At 41.8% G+C, this 17,170-nt stretch overlaps 2 protein-coding genes across 3 annotated transcripts in view; both read left to right on the forward strand.

The window, feature by feature from the left end:
* tut4 (terminal uridylyl transferase 4) overlaps positions 1-13,026 on the forward strand; it is a 108,299-nt gene extending 95,273 nt beyond the window's left edge. The window contains exons 30-31 of the mRNA XM_057840374.1: positions 10,932-11,081; positions 12,488-13,026. Of these exons, the coding sequence (XP_057696357.1) occupies positions 10,932-11,081; positions 12,488-12,576 (239 nt within the window). The 3' untranslated portion in view covers positions 12,577-13,026. The remainder of the gene's footprint in view (positions 1-10,931; positions 11,082-12,487) is intronic.
* A 2,784-nt stretch (positions 13,027-15,810) lies between these two features.
* The window catches only part of rhpn1 (rhophilin, Rho GTPase binding protein 1), a 53,443-nt gene continuing 52,083 nt past the window's right edge, over positions 15,811-17,170 (forward strand). Inside the window, exons 1-2 of one of the 2 annotated variants that reach the window (XM_057841681.1) lie at positions 15,811-16,028; positions 16,134-16,248. In XM_057841681.1, coding sequence (XP_057697664.1) covers positions 16,006-16,028; positions 16,134-16,248 — 138 coding nt within the window. In that variant the 5' untranslated portion in view covers positions 15,811-16,005. The remainder of the gene's footprint in view (positions 16,029-16,133; positions 16,249-17,170) is intronic. The other variant, XM_057841682.1, reaches the window with a different exon arrangement.

Raw genomic sequence — 17,170 nt, forward strand, 5'->3', positions numbered from 1 at the left:
AACCAGTTGAAGCTAATTTTTGTGTCTCAGCCCCGTCGCTTTTCCCGGGAAACGGCCAAGATTGCCTTCCTAGCCAATCTCCTGGAGGGGGCACCATTGGGCTATTTCAATGCCCTAATGGAACAGAATTCCCCGCTGCTGGCCTCATATGAACATGTGGCAGCCGAGCTGAAAAAGATCTATGACCACCCTCTCCGCGAACAGGAAGCTGGCGCTCTCCTCTTTCAGATGAGGCAAGGCGGAGAACCCATCAGGGAGTATGTCAGCCGGTTTCGCTCCCTGGCGGTGGAATGCGGCTGGGACAACAAAGCCCTAATTTCGTCATTCAAGACTGGGCTTAACCCAGAGATCGGCAGGGAGATAGCGCTCAGGTGCCGTTTTTCGACGCTGGACGAGGTCATTGGCACCGCCATAGAAGTGTCGGACCAATATACCCAGTGGATGCCCCATCCCGTCAGTCCATCTGTTGGACCCACAGCTAACCGAGGTATCGCGGAGGCCGCATCCCCCACCCAGGGAGAACCAATGCAGATTGGCAGAGCTAGGCTGTCCGCTGCAGAGCGCAGTCGTCGTCTTTCGGCTAGGCTCTGCCTTTACTGTGGGGAACCTGGGCACTTTGCTGTCAAATGCCCCAACAAGAGGCAAGATTATGCACATAAAGTGTCCATCAGTCGCACTGTTTCTTTAGGCATAACCTCTCGGGTCCAACCCACTGTGGTCTTAAGCTCACCTGTCTTCTCTCTCCGGCAGAAAGCCCTGATCGACTCAGGGTCAGACACCAATCTGTTACACATGGACCTGGCCAATCGACTTGGATTGCAGCTCATCAGGATGTCTTCACCTCTAGAAGCCGTGGCTCTGGATGGAAGCCCATTATGGCGGGTAACGCACCGCACACCCATTATTCAGATGGAATTCCCTAGTCATGTCGAGAATATCAGTTTTCATGTCTACACTTCACCCCACGAACCACTTGTTCTCGGCTTGCCATGGCTGAAGAAACACAACCCCCACATTGACTGGGACACCGGGACGGTGATCTCCTGGAGTCCATCATGTGACAGAACTTGCATAACACATGGCTTGGCAAAGACCCAGATTGCTTCTATCACACTTATCGCGCAAAAAGACGAACAAGCAGAGTTCCCGGCCCTCGATAAGGTTCCCACCTGCTACCATGACCTCAAACAGGTGTTCAACAAATCCAAAGCCACTAGCCTCCCTCCTCACCGCCCACACGATTGCGCCATAAACCTACACCCGGGCTCAATACCACCCAGGGGTCGCCTGTACTCTTTATCAGGCCCGGAAACCCAGGCAATGACAAAGTATGTAAATGAGTCATTGGCATCAGGGCTCATCAGGAGATCCTCCTCTCCTGCAGGCGCAGGATTCTTCTTTGTCGAGAAGAAGGACAAGTCCCTCCGTCCATGCATTGATTATAGAGGGCTTAACGACATAACTGTCCGGGATCGGTACCCGCTACCATTAATGTCCTCTGCTTTTGAAATGCTTCAGGGTGCGCGGGTCTTCACAAAGCTTGACTTGCGCAACGCGTACCACCTTATCCGCATAAGGGAGGGAGATGAGTGGAAAACCGCATTTAACACTCCCATAGGCCATTTCGAATATTTGGTCATGCCTTTCGGACTGACTAATGCCCCAGCTGTCTTCCAAGCATTAGTCAACGACGTTTTGAGGGAGTTTCTGAACGTGTTTGTTTTCGTCTATTTGGATGACATTCTGATTTATTCCTCTGACCTGGAGACCCACATCATTCATGTCCGCTCAGTCCTGGAAAAGCTGCTACAAAACGACCTGTTCGTCAAAGCAGAGAAATGTGTTTTTCACCAGCCATCTGTTCAGTTCCTAGGTTTTGTCATCGCTGAAGGGGAAATACGCATGGACCCAGAAAAGGTTCGAGCCGTCCATGAATGGCCCAGGCCCAGTTCACGTAAAGAGGTACAGCGTTTTTTGGGATTCGCAAATTTCTACCGAAAATTCATAAGAGGATTCAGTTCGGTGGCGTCACCGCTACACTCCTTGACGTCACTCAAGTGTCGCTTTCAGTGGGACCCCAAGGCTGAGGCGGCCTTCTGCAGGCTCAAACACCTTTTCACCTCCGCTCCAATCCTCAGATTCCCTGATCCGACTATCCAGTTTATAGTCGAGGTCGATGCTTCAGACTCGGGAGTCGGCGCAGTCTTATCCCAACGCTCACCCCTCACCGGTAAGATGCACCCATGTGCGTTCCTATCAAAGAAACTCACAGCCGCAGAAAGAAACTACGACGTTGGAAACCGTGAACTTTTGGCAATTAAGGTGGCCCTTGAAGAATGGAGACACTGGCTAGAGGGGGCTGAACAGCCATTTATGGTGTGGACCGACCACCGGAATTTGGAGCACCTCAGAACCGCTAAGAGGCTCAACGCCCGACAAGCCAGGTGGTCCTTGTTTTTCACCCGCTTTGATTTCGTTGTGTCTTACAGACCCGGTGCCAAGAATGCCAAACCCGATGCCCTTTCCCGGGTGTTTCCCTCAGAGGGACGTGTGGAGGACCCAGAACCAATACTTCCAAAATCTTGCTTGGCGGGAGGATTCCAGTGGCAGATCATCAAGAAGGTCCAAGAGGCCACCAAGGGACTGACCAACCCGCCCGGTACCCCCGCGGGTTTGCTGTTTGTGCCACAGGGCCTCCGAGGGGATGTCATTCACTGGAGCCATGCTTCCCGGTTTGCAGGACATCCGGGGACCAGACGCACCCTTGCTCTCCTGGCCCGGAAGTTTTGGTGGCCGCACATGAGGAGAGACGTCAGGGATTATGTGGCGGCGTGTGTGGTCTGTTCCACCAACAAGACACCTCGTAGGCCACCTGCGGGCGAGCTGCTCCCCTTGACGGTTCCGACACGACCCTGGTCGCACATCTCGGTGGACTTCGTCACCGGACTACCACCCTCGCAGGGGAAGACCACCATTCTGACGGTGGTGGACAGGTTTTCGAAGATGGTCAGGTTCATCACCTTCCCAAAACTGCCCACAGCTAAAGAGACGGCCAGCGCTCTGCTCAACGAGGTGTTTAGGGTCCACGGCTTTCCGTCAGACATAGTGTCTGATAGAGGGCCACAATTCGTGGCTCGTTTCTGGAAGGCGTTCTGCGGGCTCATTGGTGCCACAGTCAGTCTGTCCTCAGGGTTCCATCCTCAGAGCAACGGGCAAGCGGAGAGAATGAATCAAGATTTGGAAACCACTCTGCGTTGTTTGGTTTCCAAACATCCCACTACGTGGGCCCAAAACATCATGTGGGTTGAGGTTGCCCACAACTGCCTGCCATGCTCTTCGTCGGGGTTTTCCCCGTTTCACGTTGTATTTGGGTATCCGGCCCCTCTGTTCCCACAGACAGAGACACCAACACGAGTACCCTCTGCCTTGTTGTGGATCCGCCGCAAGAAGAGGGTGTGGAGCCAAGCCAGAGCCAGTCTCATCAGGAGCGCAGCCCGTATGAAGAGGATGGCAGATCGTCATCGCTCGAGCAACCCGACATACGAGGTGGGTCAAAAGGTGTGGCTGTCAACCAAACATCTCCCTCTTAAGGTTGGGAGCCGCAAACTAGCTCCCCGGTTTGTTGGCCCCTTCCCGATCTCCAAAATCATCAACCCGGTGGCTGTACGGCTGCGACTCCCCAGGACCATGAGGGTCCATCCGACCTTTCATGTTGGACAACTAAAACCGGTCTGTGTGAGCCCTTTGGTTCCCTCCACGCCGCCTCCTCCACCTCCTCGATTGATTGACGGCGGCCCGGCCTACACCGTGACCAGACTCCTGAAATCCAGACCGCGGGGTCGTGGTTTCCAGTACCTCGTTGACTGGGAGGGCTATGGCCCCGAGGAACGTTCGTGGGTCCCCTCCTCTCACATCCTGGACCCGGACCTCATTCGGGACTTCCACCGACTCCACCCAGACGCGCCTGGTCCGTCCGGAGTCCGTCCCTAGGGGGGGGGTTCTGTTAGAGCCCCACAGCAGGCCTGTATACTTTTTCCTTTTTTTCCCCCTCAGTCATCAGCACTCATTCCACACACCTGTCCTGCACACCTGGTCATTACCACAGCCTCCCTACATAAGCACACACAGCCCTCTGCTCCATTGCGAGTTTGTTAGCCTTCACTGCAACTTACGAGCGTTTCTAGTTACCTTGTCTTGCCGGATTTTTGATACACTTTTTGACCTTGTGGATTTTTGCCTCTAGCCTGCTCCTCGTCTGTGCCTCTGCCTTTGATACACTTTTTGACCTTGTGGATTTTTGCCTCTAGCCTGCTCCTCGTCTGTACCTCTGCCTTTTCTCTGCGACCTGAACCCTGCTACAGGACCGGATCTAGACGCATCCTGCCTGGGCCTTCGCCTTGCTCGTCCCCCCCTGCTCGAACAGCCTTCAAGGGCCAAGACTTCTTCGTCTCAGAACCATTGTTAATAAATCTTCTCTGAGCACTGCATTATTGGGTCCGTTTGTTCTCTGAGCCGTGTCACAAACAACCTCAGTGGAAAATCCCACAAACCCCCCAAGCTATTAGATGCTTTTAATGTTCCGTGCATTAGTTACAAAAATTGTATAAAAAGCCTCTCAGGTTTAAATAACGACTATTTCAGTATCAAGTTAACATTTAAAAACGGTAAATAAAATACTCAAGTCCCCATTCTGTATCAGCAGCTTTAAACTACATTCAATTCATTTAATTTTGCGAATCAACTGTTAAAGTTGTTAAAATTGCTCCCGTTATTCCATTATTTCCCTTCTGTCTATTTTCGACATGTGAAAGTTTTAAAACTGTTTTGAAGATAGATTCAAGTCATGATTTTGCCGATTTAGGAGTATTTTAGATAAAAAGTTAATTAGGTTCGCTTGGAAGGTTCACAACAGCCGACTGGGGAAGTCTCCTGCTTTAAGATGGCGGCTGTTTACTAACGCAACTAGTTTTCAATACTTCAGTGTTGCTGACGTCGTCGAGTCTGTCATTTTGCATCTAGTTCTATATACATATGATATCTATTATCTACAGTAAAACGATGTTGACGTAGTTTGTAGCGGCTGGTAGCAGCAGTCAGGTATTCTTGTGTTTTTTATCCAGCGGCATGAGTTGAGCTAAAGCCGTGACTTGAGCATTGGCATTACCCGGGTCTATGACAAGCATGATGTTTACTCTTGGGACGCAATGCGCATTGCGTCCCGAAGACCGCGCTGTGTATTAGTTTCGCTTTACTTGACATATTTCAATAATCGGAATTTGGATGTTTGTGAATCCTTCTCGAATCTTCCACGGCCGAATCGCTCAACAAATACACTGGATGGCAATATTTAGTCACAATATACAAACTATGATGCCGGGAGCCATTATCAGGAGTCTTGTTTGTTGTGACAACAACACTCAAATGAACGTAAATCACAATGGACCCGTACTAAACAGGAAACAGTCTAGGGACAAAACGCACTCCTTGGCTTGATCTCTTATTAATTTAAAACTCGCCACTGACACCTTGTGGTGTATTTAATCACTACCTTACATCATTAAAGAGTGACACTGTGAAGTAGGGCGGCGTGGCCATGTGACGTCACCGCCCTGCGACGTTAACAACAACGAGATACTAGTTTATTTTTTTATTTAAATTTTGCAAATTTCATTAAAACAAAAACATTAAGAGGGGTTTTAATATCAAATCATTGTAACTCGTACATAGACTTCATAATGATATTGGCATGTCACATCCGTCATACACTGTGCCAAGCCTTCAAGTAGGGCCTGCCCTCATCAAACACGCACGCAGCGATCTAACGCCGTATTTAGGTTGAAAAAGTACGAAACCTGTACCGCATACAAACAGGAAGGATTGTCTCAGGAGTGATTTGTTTGAGATTCAAAGTAATTATTATATATTTTGTACCATGCATGCATTTTAAAACATTGTGAAACAAGTCAATGGGAGAAATTAGCCGCTACGGCATTGGCATCATAGTTCGCAATATTTACATAAAATAAACGCTAACTGCACGTTTTTTTGTTTTTAACCAAGAATCGAGACTGTTTTACGTCCATATCTTTAAAGAATTTAGGGATTTAAGCATTTATTCAGAAGAAATTTTAATGCAAAAAGCTCTTTGTGGTGATAAGGCGGCGCCACAGTGGCTTAAAGACTGGCAGCACATTTGACATATTTATTTAAAATAAATGATAACTGCACTTTTTTTGTGTGTTTTTTTGGGTTTTTTTTTTTGCTTTAACCAAGAATCGAGACTGTTTTACGTCCATATCTATAAAGATTTCAGGGATTTAAACATTTATTCACAAGAATTTTCAACGGGAAAAGCTTTTTGTGGTGATAAGGCCGCACTACAGTGGCTTAAAGACTAGCAGCACGTTCGACATGTTTATGTAAAATAAATGCTAACTGCCCGGTTCTTTGCTCCTTTAACAAAAAACCAAGTCTGTTTTACGTCCGTGTCTATGAAGAATTCAGGTATTTAAGCATTTATTCAGAGGAATTTTCAACGTAAAAAGTTCTTTGTCTGTGTTTCCACTCGGCCAGCTTTGACGGAAATAGGCCCCCTATTAATCAGCCCCGTGTCCCGTCAGTATCACTACAGGGTACCCGCGGGTTATTAAAAGTATTAAAAAAGCATTGAATTTAGTTTTCCATTATTAAAGGTATTAAAAGTATTAAATTAGCTGTCGTAAGTCAGGAATTTTTTCACCGTGGTTTTAATTTTCAAGTGCAACCTAAATTATATCCGTGACGAAGGTTTTTTTTTTTTTTTTTTTAATCCATAACGAAGACGACGCGTAGAATTTTTACGATGCACTGCACCTCGTGCGTGCGCGCCGTTAGCATCATTAGCATCAACATCACAACAGCAGGCAATCGCACAGTACTGTGTGCTAACGCAAGAAACTGCTCAGATGCCTTAGTTGTTATGTCCGACGAAAGCCTCAGCAAGACAACCAAGTCCAAACAGTTGGACCAGCATGTGAGGTATTGGATCGGCGACCAAGTCGCATCCAGATATTTTGGGTCGCAGTTTATGGGTCATGCGAAGGCAGTGGACCTGCTTAACATTTCAAAGTAATTTGCTAATTTCTCCAATTAAAATGTGTTAGATGCAATAATGTATTCTGATCTGAATAACATGGCATGGTGATAGGCAAATTATAATGTAGGTGATAGTAAAACACCTCCTGGTATATTTAAATGTTTTTCTTGATTAAATAAGAGTGTGAATTTTTTCTATCTGATTAAAAGAAATGTCTTCAATAGCTAACAAAGGATTAACATGTGTTTTGTATACTTCTTGTAATGTGATTCGGAAAAAACACGATTACCCAGGGAAATGGTCATGTGTAGCTTTTTTAGTTTGTGGTAATTAATGGTAAACTACTGCCATTTAGTTGCTGTTTTTTAAACTTTCACTGCCAATTGCAACCACCTTGACTAGGTCCTCTTAAAAGGGAAACCTGTTGTATTGCAAATGTAATTTCTGAAGTTGCTTTACAATAATAGTGTAAAATCCATTTTATCCTGGGAAAAAAAATTCTTACAGACCTTATATTTAAATGTGTTTTAATTGTATCTTCAATAAATGTGCATTCTTTTGTCAAACACACTTAGTAATTGAGGTTAAATTTGATGTTCAGTGCTTTATTTTTTTCAATATGATTCAATATTATCTAAATAATGGGTGCGAGAAAAGTATTAATTTTCAGTTGAAATGGCATTGAAAAAGGTCTTAAAAGTCTTGAATTTAGATTTATCAATCCTGGGGGCATCCTACACTATGAAGTCTATGACTCGTACTAACATTTATCTTTTAAGGACTTTATGTCCTTCTATCCGTGATACCCTTTAAATATTGGTATTTTTTTTTCTCAGCACAACTTAATCTATATGAACTGTATTATTATACTGTACCATAACCAGGGGTGAAAGTGGTTAGAATTTCTTGCTGGAACTCCTCAACGTGAAGGTCGCCACGGAGCCAAATTTTATTTATTTATATATTCATTTTTTGGTAGGGGGAAGGGAGGGGGTCAAAACTACTGAAATGCAAAGAAAACTGTTTCTATAACAAATACAAAAACTGATTTTCATTCAAAACTATTTTTTCAGTGAATTTCAAAATAAAAGTTAACAAAAACAGCTATAACCCCAACCTCCATCTCCTTTAATTTTCCCTCATTTCCTCACTTACTAAATGCCTAATCTCAATTTTAACTACTTGAGAACTTGGGATATATATTAAAATTGAATTTAATGTAAACATTTACTTTTTTACGTTTTTTAATAATAAATATAAAAGTAACATACATTCAGAAAAATAAGTACAAATTACTTATATTATGCAGAGTGAACTGGAATATATTTTGAAGATCACGCAAAAATTGACTTTTTTAAATGATAAGGAAATGAATTAGCCTAATGTAAACGAACAAATATAAGTCCAAAGTGCACATTGACAGCTGATATGTTCTGAACCTCTCCATCAGAGCAAATAAAACTAAATATGATAAATAAGCCACCTTAACTCTTTCCTAGCTCTTAAAGATTTGATCCATTTTCTGTTGCTTTGCTTGTTGTTGTTGCTCCATTTGTATTTTTTTTTTTTTTTTTTTTTTTTTTTGCTGTTTCAGAAAACATGCACATTTGAACCAATCAGAGCTAACTATCTCTGGTGATCACACGTCAGTATGTCAGCCAATGGAGCGGATACATGAGTCCAGGCGTTTTGCTGTGCTGCGTGCATTTGCACATTGACGTGACTGGTCATCGTCAGACTCAACTGCAGCAGCTGGGGAAACCTCCATGCCATCCGTGGAATAAAATAAATAATAAATATTGGTAGAAACGGATTACGCTAAGCACTGTATTATGCTTGTTGTTAACACTTGTGTATGTAAATCTGATGTTGGTAGATTGTTTTCTTCTTAGAGATGAAATACGTGTGTGGCAGCTTTGTATTTTTGACAGTTGCCATCATATTTTCTAAATTAAAGCATCCTATACCGGAACAGCGTTGCAGCCCTGAATCTTACACCGGAACTGCGTTCCTGACCGTTCCCGCCCAGTTTCACCCCTGACTATAACCCAGTGGTCCCCAACCTTTTTTATACCACGGACCGGTGCAGTGTGGGCCTTTTTTTCCACGTACCTTCAATGTGCGGCAGAAAATGACAGTAAATATAAAATAACACGAGGGAGCTAAAAACGAACATTAAAGCGGAAGGTCACAATTTTTTACATTAGACTTAATCTTCGAGTTAGCAGGGGTTTAATTAGTTGTTGTAGTTGATTTCAACAAATTCCGTGCGGTTTGCAAGTTATTTGTTAGTTTCAGGGCTCCGGAGTGGCTAAGCTAGCGTGTGTCAATGGCACCTTCAATGGCACCTTCATTAGCATACCAATAAAAAAGGAAACAGATCTACTAACAGATCCAACATAGTCAAATAAATTCAAAACACAAATGGGTGTTCCAAAACACCCATGCACCAAAACGATGTCACACCAAACTGCCGTAATTCATTTCATTCTTCATAACTATTTTTTGAGATGCGTAGTACGACCACAATAAAGACGAGTGCTTCGGCCACTCGTGCTCATGCTGCATTCGAGGAAGGTGGGAAGTCGGACTTATCCCACTCGGATGGTACCAGTTGTGACCTCAAAGCAAATGTAAACCACAAAGATGGCTGATTGTGACAAGTTCTGTATTTATTTTGGCCATCAAAAGACATTTTGACCTCCACCAAACATGCCTTCTCCTAAGCGATCAAATAGTGGAGGCGTTCCAATGATATTTTTTCCATATTGGAGGTTAGAAACTGACTTCCCAATTTAAATGTGATTTTTATGATCTTCATGTGATGTAAAGCACTTTGAATTGCCTTGTGTTGAATTGTGCTATATAAATAAATTTGCCTTGCCTTGCCTTGCCTTCGTCGAATGTAGCATCAGTCTGCTGAGTTAACTGACGGCCGGCAACACGGCAAAATGTGCATTATGGAAACAGACAGACAAATGGAAAGGGAAATTTCCACAAATTCCCCATGAAGAACGAGGAAGAATATAAACTGGTTACTTGATGCCTGCTACGACATAAAAAATCAGCGGTGAACAAAAATGATGTGATATCACGCCGCCCTACAGAGCTTCTAGATTATAAATGTTGCTGCCTACTGCAATCATCGACATGCAATTGTAATTTATATTAACTTTATCCTGAAGCATAGCCACCACTATTGATTGCATGTGTCGTCGATGATTTTCATCTGCGCATATGTTGTTTTTTATTGGCATGCTATGAAGGTGCCATTGACTTGCACTAGCTTAGCCACTCCGGAGCCATGAAACTAACAAATAACTAACAAACTACACGGAATTTGTTGAAATCAACTCCAACGACTAATGAAACCCTCGCTAACTCGAAGATTAAGCCAGATGTCAAAAATCCGGGACTTCCCCTTTAAGTGCATGGAAATTGTAACTCATCATCCACTGAATCAATCTTTTTTAACAGTGGCCTCTCCTAAAACTTGACAGTAAATATCCATGGTCACAGGCAAAATGAGTTCTTTTTTCTTGGCCATAGACATCCGGTTTGAAGTGTAAGGGGTGTCAGCGAATAAATGTCCATTCACTGCCACCATCCCACTAAAAAGATGTCTTCAAACGTATACTAGTGATAAACTCACCCCAATCCACAGAAGGATGAATAGAGCTTGTTTTTCCTCGAATTTGTAATTGTCGTATTGCCGTATGGTGAGCTACCCAAAGAAAGAAACTAGCCACCTGTAATGCAAATTGGTCAGTTCTACATTGCTATATGGACCAATCTGACAATGCAAATATACTATGAAAAGTATAGTACCTTATTGTATGCCTTTTTTTCTTTTCAGAATTGGACCACACGAGCCAATTTATTGGTGTAAACCAGGGTTCTCATCTATGGGAGCATCATAAAACACACCAATATGCACTGTCTCCTCCATGGCCATACCGAATGCCCCAGAATTTTATTCAGCAGGGTAGCAGTGGCTACCAACCAGGTACGTCATAAGCGTGTAAGTTAGGCTAGTTTTTACAACTATGGGACTTATATGCTTTACTGTAGCATTTCATAGCGCATTAAACAGTTGACCTGAGATCATCAATCGGAATGATTTCACCCTTAATGACAAAACTACTAGTAGAGGAGCACTCTTAAGAGAGAAGACCTCCGCCAGAAATTCATTTTCTGAGTCCAAAATTGAATCTGTTTCATATTAAACATTCTGCTTGTTTGATAATAATTCCTTTATTCATGATTGAGTCTTCTTGAACAAAGACAAGACAGACCTGCAGAACCGAATACATACTGACGGATAGGGCTGCAACTAACATTTAAAAATATATATATACAGTATATATAATTGATTAATCTGACGATTAATTTAACGATTAATCAGTTAAATGTCACTTTTTTCAGTTACTTTCACAATTTAACTTGAAGTTGTTTTAGCCATCTTGGAAGTAACAATGAAGATAAAATGGACTGACACCTTCAAAAATAATATTTTATTACAGCTTCCTGACTTAACTGTAGTCCACAACGGTACTGTTTTAAATACATAGAACTTGTTAAAGTTTTTGATGAAGGATCTTAGTATAAAACATTAAATAATTTCTCAGACAAAAGTTCTGTTCATTCAAACAAAAAAAGTGCTGTTGATTGACTTTTTTTTCTAGTGGGCAAAGCGCTGATGTAAAGTGTGTCAATGACTTATTTATTTTCTTTAACAAACTAAACAACAAATTCGAATAAGGAAGAGGCAAACTGTAACAAATCAGTTTTCTTTATCAAACAGTGGTCATAAATACAATCCAAATTTCAAAGCACACTCTCTTGTATGACAATTTACAGCAGTTTGTGTTAAGTGTTGAGAGTAAGCTGGTATATGAATGCATTTATGTGTGTGGTTTCTTTATTAAAACAGAAACGGGACAACTTTACTATCTAACAATAACTCAAGTGCTAATATGCTTCTCCAAAACACAATACACACGGACACTTAAGACACTGATTAACATAATCACTAGCTAGCTTAGAGCTCCGTGCTAAGTAGTAACGTCTCGTCAACAAAGAATATAGACTAGAGAACACAATGGACTTCATTTACTCACCTCTGACAGAGACATACTGGATCTAGCAACAAAAACGTGTTAATGATTCAGGAACCCAACCGAAGTCTAGCAGTGAACTCTCTCTCTCTCTTGCTCTAATCACTGGCGCGCGCAGCCTCACATTACACACAAACAAGGACCCAAACGGGACTGCTCACAACCACCGGCAAAAATCGAAATTTGTTGGCAACTAATTTATTAATCGATTAGTTGTTGCAGCCTTACTAGCGGAGGTACAAAGTCTGCTAGTCAACTTGTCTAAAATCACATTTTCATCCTCTTTTTTTTTCAGGTTCAGTGGTGCATCTGCATCCAAACATGCCCATGGTTCCTCACGTCAGGCACCCAGTAAATCTTAATTTCATCCAGCAGAAGAAGTGAACTGCCTTTTTCAACGGGGTTATTTTTTAAAATTTGCTGTACGGCCAGTGACACAATAACGTAACACGATGTACACTTTGCACCATTTTTATCAGCTGAATTTTTAAATGAAATGTTTCATTTTTGTACAGTTTTTAGCTTTTTTTTGTTTCATTACATTGATTTGTGATACAAATGTTAAATATTTTAATTCCCCAATTTTGAGGGGGTCAAAAAGTGTTATTTTATGTGCAAAGTAAGAGAGGCAGTCAATGTGTATTTTTATTAGCTTCTGTGGTTGCCAAAAGATGAAGGCTTGGAATAGATGTTTCATTTCAAAACTGTTTAATATGGCACACTAATCACGTTGTGCCAAGCCATTAGCACAAATAAGGGAAAAATACCTGTTGAGGGGAAAAAAAAAAAAAGTATTGGCGAGGGAAAAAAAATAATAAAAGTATTGGCAAACCACCTTGTGTCGAGATTTTTTTTTGTCGGTGTTTGAGCCAATGCCATCAAATTTCTGAGTGGATTTTTTAAAAATGTGGATTGACATTCATTTAAAAGAAACTTTTTCGTGTATAGTGTATTTTCACATATATACATTAATATATTGCACTAAAACATTTGTTCTGATGCTTGCATTTGCGTGATTTTGATATTTGCACTATTTTGTATGTTATAAAAAATAGTGCAAATATTATACATTTCATTTGATGGTATTAGGGCATATTGCAGGCCTCTGGGGGATGGAAATGTCATCACAAATATCTATAAAACGATAGCAGCACACAAAAAAAAAATGACAGCACAAATGAACGTCAGCACTTGGGGGGGGGGGGGTTGCGTGACGTCATCACTACAGATTAAAAACCATATCTACTGTAGCGGCACAAAACATTTTACCGCACAAACAAAGCACAGACGATTGACACTATTGTTAATTGTAAATAAAATACCACACGTAATATGAAGTAAACATGTTTTTGTGTCATATGCACTTTAAGTACATACTGTATTTTGCTCTGAAGAAGGATTATATTGTTTGATAGGTATGTTTTGTACGTATTTGCAAAACAAAAGTTTTTAATCATGTTTTTCATTAGTGATTTTTTGGTATTAATTTTGGCATGATTTTAACTCCATACTGTACATTTGTCTCGGTGGTAAAACCTGAAAGCGAGGCTCGACCGGAAACAAAACATTTCACTGCGGTGAAGAAGTGGCGTTTAAAATTATTCATAAGATTTATCCATGCAGTGTGTATCTACAAAAGTCCAAAAAGATCATTGATACAATTTGTAGTTTTTCTGTGTGTCATTTGTTTTGTAATTGTCTATTTTAATCAGAACTCTGGAAATGTATGTATTTATGTGTTTCTTCGTCACCTATTACCAAACGTTGCCCTTTGTTTTGAAAACATACAGTGGTGCAAATAAGTATTTAGTCAACCACCAATTGTGCAAGATCTCTACTTGAAAAGATTAGAGAGGCCTGTAATTGTCAACATGGGTAAACCTCAACCATGAGAGACAGAATGTGGGGAAAAAACAAGAATTTATTTCCAAATTAGAGTGGAAAATAAGTATTTGGTCACCTACAAACAAGCAAGATTTTTGGCTGTCAAAGAGGTCTAACTTCTTCTAACGAGGCTCCACTCATTACCTGTATTAATGGCACCTGTTTTAACTCATTACCGGTATAAAAGACAGCTGTCCACAACCTCAGCCCGTCACACTCCAAACTCCACTATGGCCAAGATCAAAGAGCTGTCGATGGACACCAGAGACAAAATTGTTGACCTGCACCAGCCTGGGAAGACTGAATCTGCAATAGGTAAAACACTTGGTGTAAAGAAATCAACTGTGGTAGCAATTAGTAGAAAATGGAAGACATATAAGACCACTGATAATCTACCTCGATCTGGGGCTCCATGGAAGATCTCTCCCCGTGGCGTCAAAATGATAAGAAAGGTGAGCAAAAATCCCAGAACCACACGGGGGGACCTAGTGAATGACCTACAGAGAGCTGGGACCACAGTAACAAAGGCTACTATCAGTAACACAATGCGCCGCCAGGTACTCAAATCCTGCACTGCCAGACGTGTCCCCCTGCTGAAGCCAGTACATGTCCAGGCCCGTCTGCGGTTCGCTACAAAGGACTTTGATTATTCAGAGGAGGACTGGGAGAATGTGTTATAGTCAGATGAAACCAAAATAGAACTTTTTGGTAGAAACACATACTCTCGTGTTTGGAGGAGAAAGAATACTGAATTGCATCTGAAGAACACCATACCCAATGTGAAGCATGGGGGTGGAAACATCATGCTTTGGGGCTGTTTTTCTGCAAAGGGACCAGGACGACTGATCTGTGTAAAGGAAAGAATGAATGGGGCCATGTATCGGGAGATTTGGAGTGAAAATCTCCTTCCATCAGCAAGGGGATTGAAGATGAGACGTGGCTGGGGCTTTCAGCATGACAATGATCCCAAACACACAGCCAGGGCAACAAAGGAGTGGCTTCGTAAGAAGCATTTCAAGATCCTGGAGTGGCCTAGCCAGTCTCCAGATCTCAACTCCACAGAAAATCTGTGGAGGGAGTTGAAAGTCCGTGTTGCCCAACGGCAGCCCCAAAACATCACTGCTCTAGAGGAGATCTGCATGGAGGAATGGGCCAAAATACCAGCAACAGTGTGTGAAAAGCTTGAGAAAAGTTACAGAAAATGTTTGGCCTCCGTTATTGCCAACAAAGGGTACATAACAAAGTATTGAGATGAACTTTTGGTATTAACCAAATACTTATTTTTCACTATGACATGCAAATAAATTCTTTAAAAATCAAGCAATGTGATTTTCTGTTTTTTTTCCACATTCGCTAAATTTTAAAGCTCAAAAACTGTCAAATGATGTGCCGTATTTAATATACAGTATATCAATAGAATGTACGTTTCTCTAGCATTTGTATTGTTAAACGTTAAAAATACATATGTTGTTGCTCATTAATGATTTGGTTACATAATTCTGTTCAGAATTTTTTTTAAAGTATATATAATTTTTTTTTTTTTTTTTTTTTTTTAATTATTAATCACAGTCGTGATGATCGCGCTAAACCTAAATCCTGACGTTGCCGTAGCAACAGCCCGAGGGTTCGGACGATTCGTGATTGGTCACATTGAACTCTTAATTTGGTCTTAATCCGATTGGTTTCAAACACTGCCGTCTGCGAATACTTGACACGTATTGGTTAATCTTCTGTCTACGACCCTCCTCCGCAAACAAACCAAGTAGAGGTGATCCGAGTCACAGACGCAGACTAGAGTAGAGCCATGCTTTTCAAAGCTTCTGTTCGGGAAAGTTTGCCCGTGGTGGATAAATGTTGAACTTTTGTGATGACCATGCTTGTTGGGAGTATATTTAAGAGAAGATAGAGACCATTTATCCGCCAAATGTTATGGATGAACATCATGCGACAAGGTAAATGGCACCGAATAGTTAGCGGTTTTGTTTCTCATGCATTGTTTACAACCACGTACCGACCGCAGCGACACTAAAAATTAACAGTTAATCCCTTTTCACCAGTATAAAGCTTCCGTTTTGTAGAGAGCCGGATACGTCTGCCTCGGACGATGATTTGGCATCAATGCTGGCTACAGGAGAGGATATCAATATCGCCCACAACGAAAGCATCCGAAAGGCAAGTCAATCATCCATATGAGAGAGAATGGCATCAACTCATTTCAAACATTAAGACAGTTTTGCCCACCAGTAGCTTGCAGCTCACCTTCTACACTGGAAAAACACACCTCTTTAAAACGAGTTAAATTCCCTTGTTTAAAAAAAAATTTTTTTTTTTTAAAAATACTAGAAATAAGTGAAATGATCTGCCAGTGCTTCAAGTAAATTTTACTCGCTTAGATTTCTTCAAATAAGCAAAATACCCAGCTGAAAATAAGTTTACCAGGCTTATTTTAAGCAATAAATTAGTATATTTAATCTTAAAAAAAAAAAAAAGCTTGTCAGAAACGTTCTTAATTAAATAATAGATATTGTTCAAAACATTATTTGAAAGCATTTTTTCTCGATTTGGCTGAAAAATGACCAACCTTTAGATGTATGGGCTTAATAAGAACAAATAGTAATGTTTAATAATCTGATGCATGAATCCGTCAACTCGGCCTTAAAGTGCGTATGACACCAAATAGCATGTTTATTTAATATTTCACACGGTGTTTTATGCTCCTGAAGGAAATGGACCGCTTGGATGTATGTGGAAGCGATCGTTTTATATATTCAATTTTTGAATCCCGTGCTTTGAAAATGAGTGACTTCCGGCTTCAGTGTCGGGTTTAGGACGAATGCAAATGTGACGTCACCCGGATCAGCATCTCACAATACAGCATTGCTTTATAGCGTGCAGATGGACTGCGGATTCAGCTGATTTTGCAGAGTAATTCATTTATTTTTTGCATCATGCCAGCCAAACGGCTGCAGAAAATTGTTGCCGCACCAGGGAGAGGCGTGTGAGCCTTTTTGGGTTTCAAAAGGTTCCCGTCCACCGCGGATATTGGCCAAAACAAGCCCTACTACTGTGGGACCATTGGACATGCAAGGAAGTG

Source organism: Corythoichthys intestinalis, chromosome 7, assembly GCF_030265065.1.
Source record: "Corythoichthys intestinalis isolate RoL2023-P3 chromosome 7, ASM3026506v1, whole genome shotgun sequence".
NCBI lineage: Eukaryota > Metazoa > Chordata > Actinopteri > Syngnathiformes > Syngnathidae > Corythoichthys > Corythoichthys intestinalis.